This window comes from Rhinolophus ferrumequinum, chromosome 4 (genome assembly GCF_004115265.2).
Source record: "Rhinolophus ferrumequinum isolate MPI-CBG mRhiFer1 chromosome 4, mRhiFer1_v1.p, whole genome shotgun sequence".
Taxonomy (NCBI): domain Eukaryota; kingdom Metazoa; phylum Chordata; class Mammalia; order Chiroptera; family Rhinolophidae; genus Rhinolophus; species Rhinolophus ferrumequinum.
The window spans coordinates 103,896,253-103,909,061 of record NC_046287.1 but is presented as its reverse complement, the minus strand read 5'-3'; the positions used below and the strand labels follow the sequence as shown (position 1 = coordinate 103,909,061).

At 40.0% G+C, this 12,809-nt stretch overlaps 1 protein-coding gene across 1 annotated transcript in view; it reads left to right on the top strand.

Moving 5' to 3' along the window:
• The window catches only part of ZMYM5 (zinc finger MYM-type containing 5), a 31,377-nt gene extending 19,516 nt beyond the window's left edge, over nucleotides 1–11,861 (top strand). Inside the window, exons 7-10 of the mRNA XM_033104176.1 lie at nucleotides 1,241–1,526; nucleotides 2,520–2,685; nucleotides 3,624–3,836; nucleotides 10,486–11,861. Coding sequence (XP_032960067.1) covers nucleotides 1,241–1,526; nucleotides 2,520–2,685; nucleotides 3,624–3,836; nucleotides 10,486–11,223 — 1,403 coding nt within the window. The 3' untranslated portion in view covers nucleotides 11,224–11,861. The remainder of the gene's footprint in view (nucleotides 1–1,240; nucleotides 1,527–2,519; nucleotides 2,686–3,623; nucleotides 3,837–10,485) is intronic.
• The last annotated feature ends 948 nt before the right edge of the window (nucleotides 11,862–12,809 follow it).

Below are 12,809 nucleotides of genomic sequence, written 5' to 3'. Positions count from 1 at the left end.
TTCTCAAAGCTTCACCATTACCCGAGAAGTTAGTTAGAAATACGGAATCTCAGGCCCCTCCCAAGCCCTACTAATTTAGAATCTCCATGTAAACAAGATTCCCAAGATATCTGATGCATGTTGAAGTTTGAGAAGCACTATTTCTTGTACATAATAGTGTACCATTTTGAAGCTAACACTAATACTTGTATATGGTGGCGGAGGCCCTGTGTGAAGTTGGGAAAGCTGTTTCCTGAGTAATCCACTACACTTAACATTAATGCCTGTGAAATAATATTTTGGAAGGCTGGGAAGTAATTGTAGAAAGAGTTGCTTTAAAATGTTATGTTTAAATTATGTATATTTCAAAGTATTTTAGAAGTATGTTGATGTCTACATATTACTTGAAATACGTAAAAATTGATTGATTGTTCAGAGGGCTGAATGATAGAAAAATAGTAAAGTAAAAATAGTATAAAATTAGGGCGAGGCAGGATGAAGAAGGTAAATGGGGTCAAATATATGGTGACGGAGTCTAGACTTTGGGGGTGCACACAGTGTGGAGTACACAGATGTCATAGTATAAAATTGTACACCTGAAATTTATATAATGTTATTAACCAATATTACAGCCAATAAATTTAAAAAGTAGTAAAATAGCGTAGAATCTATTTGGTGGATGTTCACTTTAAAATTCTTTCGGCTTCTCTATATGCTTTAAATTTTTCAGAGTAAAATGTTAGATGGGGAGCTGTTAGGAAAATGGATATCATATACCATACTCAATAGTTATCTTTGTATTTACATATTTTCTAATATTCTTAGAGAAGAAAAAGTGGCTAATGTTTTTGGCAAGTGCCGTAATTCCAAACATAATACTTTACTATAGCAGTTTGATGAGTTAGGTATCATTGCCAGCCTGTAGCTGAGAAAACCAGGACAGGTTAATACTATATACTTGCACAATCAGCTCAGAAACATGCCTTTTGACCTGGGGAGTCTGACTTAGGAGATGATGGCTACCTCATTGCACAATCCCAGGGCCGCCATTTACATTGTTGGCACAATAGAGTTTTCACTCACTTAGAATGCTAAGTGTACAGTTGCCCTGGGATTGTGCAGCAGGGCTGCCGTGCCTTAACCACTTGTTACATGGCTGCCTCACTATTCTGCTAAACTTGTGCAAAATGAAAATTTAAAATATTTTTCTGATGTGAATTTTGAATTGTTCCATGACTTTTTCTTGTGTTTTATTTTTAAGATTCTTGGATCTCCCAGTCAGCATCATTTCCCCGTAATCAGAAACAGCCAGGGGTGGATTCTTTATCACCAGTGGCCTCGCTTCCTAAACAGATTTACCAGCCTTCAGCCCAACAGCAACCCACCAAACCAGTTAAAATCACTTGTGCAAACTGCAAAAAGCCTTTACAGAAAGGACAGACAGCTTATCAACGAAAAGGATCGGCTCACCTCTTTTGTTCTACCAGCTGCCTTTCCTCCTTCTCTCACAAGCGTCCTCCAAAGAAACGCAATGTACTGTGTAAAAAGTAAGCTGTACTTCTCACATGGCTCCATCTGGCCTATAGTGGCAGTGTAAATGTGCCTTCTGCATGTGATTGGAGAGCTGCATACATTCATGGGGAGGATTGTTGCAGGGCATCTTCAGGTTGATTGAGCTTGAGTTATTGTGGAGCTTATCAGAGATGTGGACTCATTTGTACTGTACCTGCTCTTGGCAGGAAAGTGGGATATGGCTGTGGGGATAGGTTGGTCCTCTCCTGCCTCTGCCCCGCCTCACCCCCTGCCCCATCTTCTGCCTTAGAAACCAAGTTGCTACCCCCCTTTTTGAATGCTTCTAGAAATCATAAGAACCTGTGTGTGTTGGGGCTGGCCCGGTGGCTCAGGCGGTTGGAGCTCCGTGCTCCTAACTCCGAAGGCTGCCGGTTCAATTCCCACATGGGCCAGTGGGCTCTCAACCACAAGGTTGCCAGTTCAACTCCTTGAGTCCTGCAAGGGGTGGTGGGCAGCGCCCCCTGCAACTAAAATAGAACATGGCACCTTGAGCTGAGCTGCCTCCCGGATGGCTCAGTTGGTTGGAGCGGTCCTCTCAACCACAAGGTTGCCGGTTCGACTCCCACAAGGGATGGTGGGCTGCTCCCTCTGCAACTAGAAAGGGCAACTGGACCTGGAGCTGATCTGCGCCTCCACAACTAAGACTGAAAGGACAACAACTTGACTTGGAAAAAAAAAAACAGTCCTGGAAGTACACACTGTTCCCCAATATTCTCCTTCCCCAATTAAAAAAAAAAAAAAAAAAAAAAGAACCTGTGTCAAGGTTCTTGTGCTACAAATTTTACTTCCAGATTGTCTTTTCCAGTATAACTTAAGACTCTTGGCAGTGAAACAAAACAGAGGATTTTTCTAAATTGAGAAATTATAGTTGATTCCTAGTATCATGAGAAAATGAAAAATGTCCATTATTGTTTATTTATTTGACACTAAAATGCAATGTCCTTAAATTGTCTATCTCTGTGTTTCAGAGATGCACCTACAAAAAAGGCTTCTGTTGTTCCTCCAGTGGGCTGGAGCGAGTCCTTCCAAGAACTCCGTAGCATGTCCTGTGTGTCCCCCTATGAGAACAGCCAGAATACCAGAAAAAGAGTTCTGAACAAGTCAAGATGTACCATCTGTAGTAAATTAACAGAGGTGTGGGTTTTTATATCTCGTTTAAGTTCTTATCTAGGTTAACAGGAATGGCTTTAAGTGCTGCCCTGTGTTCTGCCATCTACATAATGCACATCCTGAATCTGCACACTGAAGTTAAAGGGAACTGTCTTATAAGCAAATGTCCCATTTGTGTAGTATGGAGCGTACACGTTGTTTCTCTGGAGTGCCTGTAGTCATGCACAGCAATAGTTGTATGGTGGGTTTCGTTTTCACCAGCCACACTAAATAAAAGTGTAGGTTCAGGACATGAAGGAAGTAGCCAATCCTGGTACGAGACCATGTGGGACATGTGGAGTGAAAGTATGTTGAAAACTTCACATTTCTTATGTGGCTGCCATCTTTACAGATGCTGAAAGAGGAAGTGAGCATGCACATGGGTCTCACTTGGCCCAGTCATTGGTAACTGCATTTGGAGTTGGTTGTCCTGATCCATGCAAATCGAGGACATGCTTTTATCTCAGTTACCACGAAGCTGAGCAAAGCATGTGTATACAGACAGCATCCAGAGTATGGGTGGTGCTGATCCTTTTGGCCCCTCCCATGGTTTTCTAGGGAGGTGAACTTTAGAACACGAAAAAGTACCCATCCATTTCTTTTAAACAGGTCATATCAAAAATCTTCCAAACCCGTTCATTTTCTGGACTTCTTAAATGTCTCTGGGGAAGTTATTACTGATTTTATTGTTTTTTTTGTTCTATTAATCTTATTTTTCCTCTTTTGTAAAATTGAAAAATGATTTTACCAAGAAGTCAAAGATAAAAATGAAAGAATAACCAAATGGGCTTTTTAGTCTTTTCCTGAATATTTCTTCCATTGAGAAATTACTAGAGTTTCTTTTTTTCTGTTGAAAAAACTACTTACCTCATTCCTTACTGCGCTAACTTGGCTCATTTAATAAATTCTGCTTTTTCTTCTAGATTCGCCATGAAGTCAGCGTTAATAATGTAACTCATAAGCTGTGCAGTAACCACTGCTTTAATAGATACCGAATGGCCAATGGTCTGATAATGAATTGCTGTGAACAGTGTGGAGAGTACCTGCCCAGCAAAGGTGCCGGGAACAGTGTCCTGGTGGTTGATGGTCCGCAGAAGCAATTCTGCTGCCAGAGTTGTGTTAATGAATATACACAGGTAATTCTTGTAGTGCGTTGTAGATGGTCGGGTGGACAAGGACTTGTTCCAGCGAGCGTACAGCAACCAGATTGATCTCAGAATCTCATTTAGTTCCATTTTGGTCAATCGGTCATTGAGTTGTCCCATCCCAAATGAGTACTGAAATCAGATTGCTTGTTAGAAGTAACCTTGTTTTAAGTCTTCACTCATTGCGGATGTTACAAGTAATTCTTTTCTCTGCCATTTTGCACTCCCACTGACGACTCAGTAGTTCGTTGCTCCACATTCTTAACCAAAATTTGGTATTGTCTGCATTGATTGAAGCTATTCTAGTGGACATGAAATGATTGTCTCATTGTGGCTTTAATTTGCATTTCCCGGATAACTAATATTCTCCTTTCATCACTTATATTCTAGGTATGATCAAACAATACAGTGAATGTTTAAATAAAAGAAATTTATTACAGTAAAAGACATTGCCACTAACCCCCTTCAAAATACTCCCCCTTGCTTCGAGCACACTTATCCCATCGTTCTTGCTACTTTCTGAAGTAGTTCTGGAAATCCTTCTGTTGTGGGTGCCTCAATGTCCTGAATCATTTTGACTTTGGGGAGGAGCCAGAAGTTACACAGTGCCAGATCCAGTGAACAGGGTGGATGAGGACACACCATAACGTTTTTATTTGACAGAAATTGCCATACTGGAGGCGATGTTTGACACGGAGTGTTGTCGTGATGGAGAATGATTTACAGCACACTTTAAAACACACCTTCTCTTAACTGTAGCTCACACCCGACTGACTGCTCCAAACAAGTTGAAACTTGTCACACACTGTTACTAAGGTTCAGCGCGCCGCTTCCCGTGTTGAAGATCCCTGCCTTTCCATTGGATGGCACTTGGCAGCAGCATTCACTGTATTTTGTGGTCACAGTGGGAAAGGCTCTGTGTCACACATTGCTTCTGTTATGGCAATTTCTGTTGGATAAAAACATTGTGGTGTTTCCTCATCCACCTTATTCACCAAATCTGGCACCATGTGACTTCTGGCTCTTCCCCAAAGTCAAAATGACCGTGAGAGGTAAACGTTTTGAATTGATACAGGACATCAAGGCAGCCACAACAGCACAACTAAAGACTCTCACAAAAGAGGTCTTCCAGAACTACTTCAGAAAGTAGCAAGAATGATGGAATAAATATGTTTGAAGTGAGGGGGAGTGAGTATCTTGGGAATTAATAGCAATGTGTCTTTTACTGTAATAACTTTTTTTAATTTCAATAGTCATATTGTTTGATCACACTTCGTATCTTATTTTTTAAAGTCTCTCTGCAGGTCTTTAGCTCATTTTTTTAATTGGGTTGTCCTTTTATTGAGTTACAGGAATTTATATATTCTGGATACATGTCTTTTGTAAAATGTATTCAGAAGATTTTCCTCTGGACAATTGTGGGGACAGAGCCCCAGAGAGCAGTTTCCAGGCTGTCGGCCTCATGTGGAAGGTGCTGGCTTGGGTAGTAGATGGCCATCAGCTGTGGCTGGTTGGCCGTCGGCTGTGGCCGGATAGCCAATTAGCCACTGATATAACTGCCGCGGCTGCGTTGGAGAGTTGAGTCAATCGGTTGGCAGGCAGAGAAGCGGACAGAAGGTTGCAGGTCGTGTGACTCCAGCCTCCAGTGAGACTATAGTGGTGTGACTCCCCTATCTATGGCTCCGTGGGTGTTCTTTTGGTGTAGCCACATCCTGCGTTCTTATGTGGGGAGCGGGACTAGAGGCCCTGCAGGCCGCCTCGCATGACAAATGGCGTAGCGAGCAGGGTCTGCCACATGACAACAATGTTTTGTCTTTTTATTTTCTTGATGTTTTTGAAAAGCCCAAGTTTTTAATTTTGATAAAGCCCACTGATTGCTTTTCTGATTAATACTTTTTGTGTCTTGTTTTAAGGAATCTTTGCCTACAAAGATTATGAATATATTTGACTATGTTTTCATCTAAAAGCTTTTAAATTTTGGATTTCATGTTTATGTCTGGTATCCATTTCAAGTTAATTTTGTGTATGGTATGAGGTAGAGGTAAAGGAATTATCTACCTGACTTGAAGACATTAAAAACCTCAAAACATTGCATTGGACATCGTAAATATATTTAATTTTTATTTACCAATTGTACCTCAGTAAAGCTGGAAAAAAAGACATTAAGGAACTACATTAAGGAATCAAGGTAGTGTGGCATATAAAAATAAATAAATAGGTCAACGGAATAGATAGTCCAGAAAGAGAATCACACCTGTATAGTCAGTTGATTTTAGAAGAAGGTACCAAATCATTTTGATGGAAAAGCAAGGTCTTTCTAACAGATGGTGCTGGGACAATTTCCCCGCCAGTCCTCAACTCGGTTCAAGCCATTGTTTCTCAGTCTAGTTGTGTAGGACACAGCTCCCTGGCCCATGTTGGTATTATGAGCCTTGCGCTTCTCCCGGCTGAGGCAGTTGGTTGCCAGCTGATGGCCGCTCACGGCATCTATCCCCGGCTGCCAGCTGCTCACGCTGGCTGCCGGCCCCTCACACCGGCTGCCGGCCCCTCACACTGGCCACCGGCTGCTCACGGTAGCCCCCGGCAGCACACAGCATCACTCAGCAACCTGCGGCAACTCATGCGTTCTCCAGCTGCTCATGGCAGCCCAGCTCCAGGGAGAGCAGAGCCGTTGTTCACAATCTTAATTGTAGAGGGTGCAGCTCACTGGCCTGTATGGGAATCGAACCCATGACCTCTGCGTTAGGAGCACGGCATTCCAACCGTGCATTCCAATCTGAGCCACCAGGCTCCCCTGGGACAATTTTTTTGTTTGTATGGAAATAAATGAGCTTTAACTTCCTTTTTTCCCCCATACACAAAAACTAGTTCAAGATGGATCTTAAACGTAAAACCAGGAACATTCTTAACCCCCATTTCACTAGATAAGGATTTAAATGGTTAGCTTTCAGAGAAAAGTAACTGAAGTGCAAGGCTTATTGAACAAGAGAGGAAACAGTAGATACCTGTAGTGCAGGGGATCCTGCCGACTACGCCATGTGTCGTGCGGGAGATCCGGCAGGGTCTCTGGTTTCGCTCCCCACATAAGAACACAGGACATGGTGAGGCCAAAAAGGAACACCCACGGAGCCATAGGTAGGGGAGTCATACCACTATACTCTCACTGGCGGCTGGGTTGGAGACACAGGAAGCAGGAGCAACACAATTCTCAACCCTCACTGTGCCGCTTGCAGGCTCAGCCACCATCTTCTTGCTAGGCCCCATTTGCTGCTAGCGTAGCCATGGCAGTTATATTAGTGTCCAATGGCTCACAGGTTACAGCTGACGGCCAACTAGCCACAGCTGATGGCCATTTGATCACAGTCGACAGCCATTTACTACCTGAGCCAGCACCTTTCTATGTGAGGCTGAGAGCCTGGAAACTGCTTTTTGGGGCTCTGTCCCCACACTACCCACAGTTGACTTTTAAGTTTTTGCAAGAAAGGCTAATTTATGTTCATTATTTCTTTATATATACTACACTTCTTATATAAAATGTATAGACTGAATCTTGATCTTACCTTGAGGACATTTGGCAATGTCTTAAACATTTTTTATTACAACAGCTTGTGAGTGGGAGGTGCTGCTGGCATTTATTAAATAGGGGGGCCAGGATGCTGCTAAACATCCTGAAATGCACAGGACAGTCCCCACCACAGAGTTACTTGGCCCAAAATGTCACTAGTGCCAAAGTTAAGAAATCCTGTAACAAAAGGATAAATAGGTAGCTGGAATGTGAGTGTGTGTGGTAAGCATAGTAAGAAGGACAAGAACTAAATTTCCATCTTCCTCATTGAGAAATCAATTGATGATACGTAAAACTAGGAGGAAAAATCAGTAAATAGTGATACAAACGTGTTACTTTGACATTTGGAAACAAATACCAAAAGAATCAGCTCTGTGTGTTCAAAGTAGTTAACTTCTGGGAAAGGGGAAATGGGTGAAGGTTAGTTTGTTGTAATTAACCATGTTTAACTAGTTGATGCACTATACTAAATGTATATTCAATTTTGATTAAATAAAACTTTAAAATATGTTAAAGATACTGAAGTTCAGAGACAGTGTCTTACCCAGAGTCACACAGCTAGATTTGACCTCACATCAGAAATCTTCATTAGTACATGATATAAACATTTAATTATACATGTGCCTTTTTTCCCCGAATAAGCCATAAGTTCTCTGAGGCCAGGATCTACCGGGCATGCCAAAAAAAATGTGTACACAGGACTTGTATTCATCTTTTGTTATTGGTGTGTGTTGATTTTTACAATTTTAATGCAGTTTTTTCCTTTCTTAAAATGTGTATACTTTTTTTTGGCACCCTCTCTATATATCATTCAGTTTAGGAATCTGCAGAGTAACCAGCCTTATATGTGGCATGACCAAACCATCTTACTGGGACACCTAGAGAGTGAAATGACATTCTGCTAATAAGCGCAGTGCTCCCATCATGGTCCCTCTCTTTCCAGTGATTTCTCCCCCCTTTTTCTAGAGGCTTCAGTTAATTGGTGTGTACCTCACCTGCCTTTTATTTTACTTCAGTTTTCATCCAGATCATCAGTAAAAATGTTCATGTGACAGAAGGATATAGCATTGCCCTGAAGTATTTTTGAACTTCATTTTCAAAGAGTCTCAGATGAATGTTCCCGGAGAGAGTGCCTGTGACATGGATGAGAAAAGACGTCAGCAATTCGACCTCGGAGCCTAGAGCACAGGCAGAAAATTCATGAGCCTTTCCAGTGCTTTGCTGTTAGACCGTATTCAGTAATTGTCACAGAGTTATGAGTATCCTCATTGGAGTGCATGCCAGTAATGACAGCTAACATGAGTTTACTGTGGTGCCAGACACAGCTTTACTGTATTTTTACATTTAATCATGTAAACAGTCTCCCTAGTTAGGTGCAATTGACGTCCTCATTTTATTTTATTTTATTTTATTTTATTTTATATTTTATGTTCTTAAAGATTTTAATGTATTTCAACTACTCTGCCATCTTGACTGGACCTCCATGTTCTCATTTTATTGCCGAGGAAACTGAAGCTTAGGTGGTTAAGTGACTTGCCCAAGGTCGTATAGCTGGAAAGTGGAACATCCACCGAGAGTAACAACTTGACTACCTGTTCATTACCAGGAAACTCAGGAAGGAAAGAGATAAGACCAGAGTTTGGATTTGGTTGTGTAATAAATACACTAGTGTAGTCCTTGGCTTTCTGTTTATGTGTGATCTTCTACTACAGTCTTATCCACTCCCATAGTTTCAGCTATGATGACTTCCAAAATATATCTGCAGATTATATTTCTTCAGTTTCAGACCAATATATCCACCTTTAATCTCCATTGAAATGTTTCACAGATCCCTCAGACTGTATCTAAAATGGAAATTCCAAACCTGCTTTCCTTCTTTGTTTCCCTTGTCAGTAAATCTCACCATCCAGTCAGGTGCCCAAACAAAAACAGCGTCATTCTTTTTTATTGTGGTGGATGGTGTCACTATTTAAGACCCTTTCCAGTCAGCAGTCTTTGAGACCATTATGTCGGCCTTGGCCAGCGGGAGAATGGAGTTATCTGACTTGCCTGTCTTAGGGTCATTCTTTACGCCTCCCTGTTCCTCTGCCCCTGTAGCCACTCAATTACCAACTAATCGAGATTCTACTTCCTAAATTTCTCTCAACTATCCTCTCTCTGCCATACCCTAGACATAGCCTCCATCCTTTGTTGCCAGCTTCCTATCTCTGTGCCCTCAGTCTTCCTTAGAGTTGGAAATCTATAATACAATCAGCAGTTTTTCTAAAGCACAGGTTTGATCATGTCACTCCTGCTTTTTTTTACTTGAGTGCTGCCACCTTGCTTTCAGGATTAAATCAGAACATAGCTCTTAGTTTCTTAAGAGCCATACAGTGTTCCGCTGTGCTGTGCACAAAACTTACAGCAGATGAGCTGCCATTCATATTGTGCACATCTGTTACTGTTAGTCTCTTGTTTGCATTTGTATTTTTATTGACTTAAAAATAGGTAATATGTGTCTTACATGGAATCATACAATATGTGGTACTTTGTGGCTGGCTTCCACATACTACACTGTTTTCTGGGTGCATCTGTGTTGTAGCATATATCTTTGTTTCACTTGTTTTTATTGCTGAAGAACAGTCCATTGTGTGGATAATACTGTGTTTTATTTATCCATCAGTAAGGGGCATTTGAATTGTTTCTACTTTATGGCTATTATGAATAATGTTGCTATGAACATTTTGTACAAGTATTTGTGTGGACATATATTTTCATTCTGGCATTGCTAAAATGGTGGTAACTCTGTTTAACTTTTGAGGAATTGTAGACTGTTTTCCAAGGCAGCTATACCATTTTACATTCCCTCCATCATCTTAGGTAGATTCTAGTTTTTCCACATCTTTGCCAACACTTGTCTTTTTATTGTAGTCATCCTAGTGGGTGTGAAGTGGTATGTGGTGGTTTTGATTCGTACTTTTTGATGACTAATGAGTATCTTTTCATGTGCTTACTGGGCATTTGTACATACATTCATTTTTTTTTTTTTTTAGTGTTAATGATTCTAAGATAAAACTGTAATCTCTTTCTCCCCAGATGCTGGAAAAAAAATCAAAAAAATTATTAGTGTCAGAAAACAGAAAAAGGAATGCTGTTAGGAGAGAAAATGAAAGATTGTTGAATACACTTTTGGAAAAAATGGAGGGAATACCAGAAAAACAGGAAAAGACTTCAGCGCTACAGGTTTCAGCAGAATGTAGCACAGATTCATCACTGATGGAACAGGATGTGAATGGACCTTCTGTGTCCACCATAGCTGATACATTTCAAGAGCAATTGGAAGAGAAAACGTCAGAAGACTCCACTAGAGCAGTTATACTTTCTGCAGATCCAGGTACATGGCCCCGAATTTTGAATATAAAACAACGGGACATTCTTGTCAAAAATGATCCACCTCAAGTAAGAAATTTTAACTTTCCAAAAGACAATACAGGAAGGAAGTTTTCAGAAACCTATTATACACGAATTCTTCCAAATGGTGAAAAAAACCCTAGATCTTGGTTACTTTATTCGACCTCAAAAGATTCTGTGTTTTGTCTATATTGCAAACTCTTTGGGGAAGGAAAAAATCAACTGCGGAATGAGAATGGGTGCAAAGATTGGCAGCATTTATCACATATTCTTAGCAAACATGAAGAAAGTGAAATGCACATTAACAATGGTGTTAAGTATTCAAAATTAAAATCTGACTTGAAAACAAACGAAATTGTTGGAGCAGCAGAACACAGATTACAGGAGAATGAGAAAAGTGGTAGTGTGCTGTTGTACACATGATACACCTGGCAGGGTCCTACGTTTCCTCGGGGACCTGTATCCTGACAGACAGTCAGTACCATTTGTGTCGTGAGGGTCCTCTACAGAGTAACGCTCAACAGTTCACTGGCAATTAAGTATTATATCATCGCAAATAAATCGTAAAGAATATTTTTGTTCCAAATTCTAAAGCTGGTTGGAGTTCATAGTGGTTAGCACAGGTTTCAATAGAGGCAATTGTTAATTTTTTTCAGTCTGTCAATTCGTATCTTTTGAAATTGGCTTTTGACAGCTTCGCTTAATTTTCTGTTCTGATTACCTTGAACGAGGAAGAGAAAGGCTTAAATTTATCAATACCACTTTGAACAAGATACTTATGTGAAGAAGTATTCTCATCATTATTAAAGTAAAAACATTCAGAAACAGTTTAAGAACAAAATGGGATATGAAACTGCAGCTTTTTGCTATTAAACCAAATACTTGTGATGTATTTCTTTCGGGCAGAACATCACTATTTGAGCAAAACAGCATCATTTATTAAATAAATTTTTAAGGTGGCTAGTTTGCATTTTATTGGTTTTGTTTTAATCTGTAAATGTTTTAGCTTTTATTGTTATGTGAAAATTATGAGCATAAAGTGTATACCTATTTTCATGTTGGTACAAATATAAGAAATATGAAAATAAAAATATATTAAGTTAACCTTTAGGCATTGTGGCATATTTTTTTCTCTGAAGGAGACTACTTGCTTGAAATTTGAGAAATACCCTAATGAAAATTAAGGATCTTTTCTCAGATGATTAATAGAACTAAGTATTTAGTAATTCTCCCTTTGTTTCTGGTTTCTCATACCAGTTTTATCAGATGTTAAATTCTTACATATACTTGGGCTTGTCTCAAGGCTTTTCCTATGAAACATAATGGCATCTGAGCAATGACTAGAGCAAAACATGGTACATTCTTCTTGGTAGGGCTGACACTTAGAGCACTTGTTGGCTGTCAGTGAGGCCTGTGCAGAAAATTATTTTTGGAACACCCAGGAAAATCATTCTCATTAATTTATAACCATTTTGGTTTTTGACAAAAATCATTTCAGTCTTTCAGACTTGGATCTGAATAAGCCATTGGGATGTTTCCAAAAATCCAGTTTATTCTCAGAGACCTAAGAGGATACTCTAGAGCAGGGGTATCCAAACTGCGGCCCGCAATCCATTTTTAATTGGCCCGCAGCAAATTCCAAAAATATATTTAGTTTATTTAAATAAACCAGGTGAGGCAATACGTACTTCACCTCGAGTGAGTGGCCCAGCTGTTTGTGTATTTTACCACATATGGCCCTTGGTGAAAAACGTTGAAAAAGGTTTGGAAACACCTGCTCTAGAGAATATAACAGGTTGTTCTGAAGTTCCTTTGCAAATGGTTAATGTGCCCATTATTTCATTGAAGCTTACCCATTAATCAACAGATTTGCTATATGATTAGATAGATTGAACAAACTAGTGAAATAAACCAGAGTCCACTTGAGATAATTTGGTAAGAACATCAAATTTATCCATTGAGAAAACAAAATTCGATACCTTAAAATTCTTTCATTTCTTCAACATGCT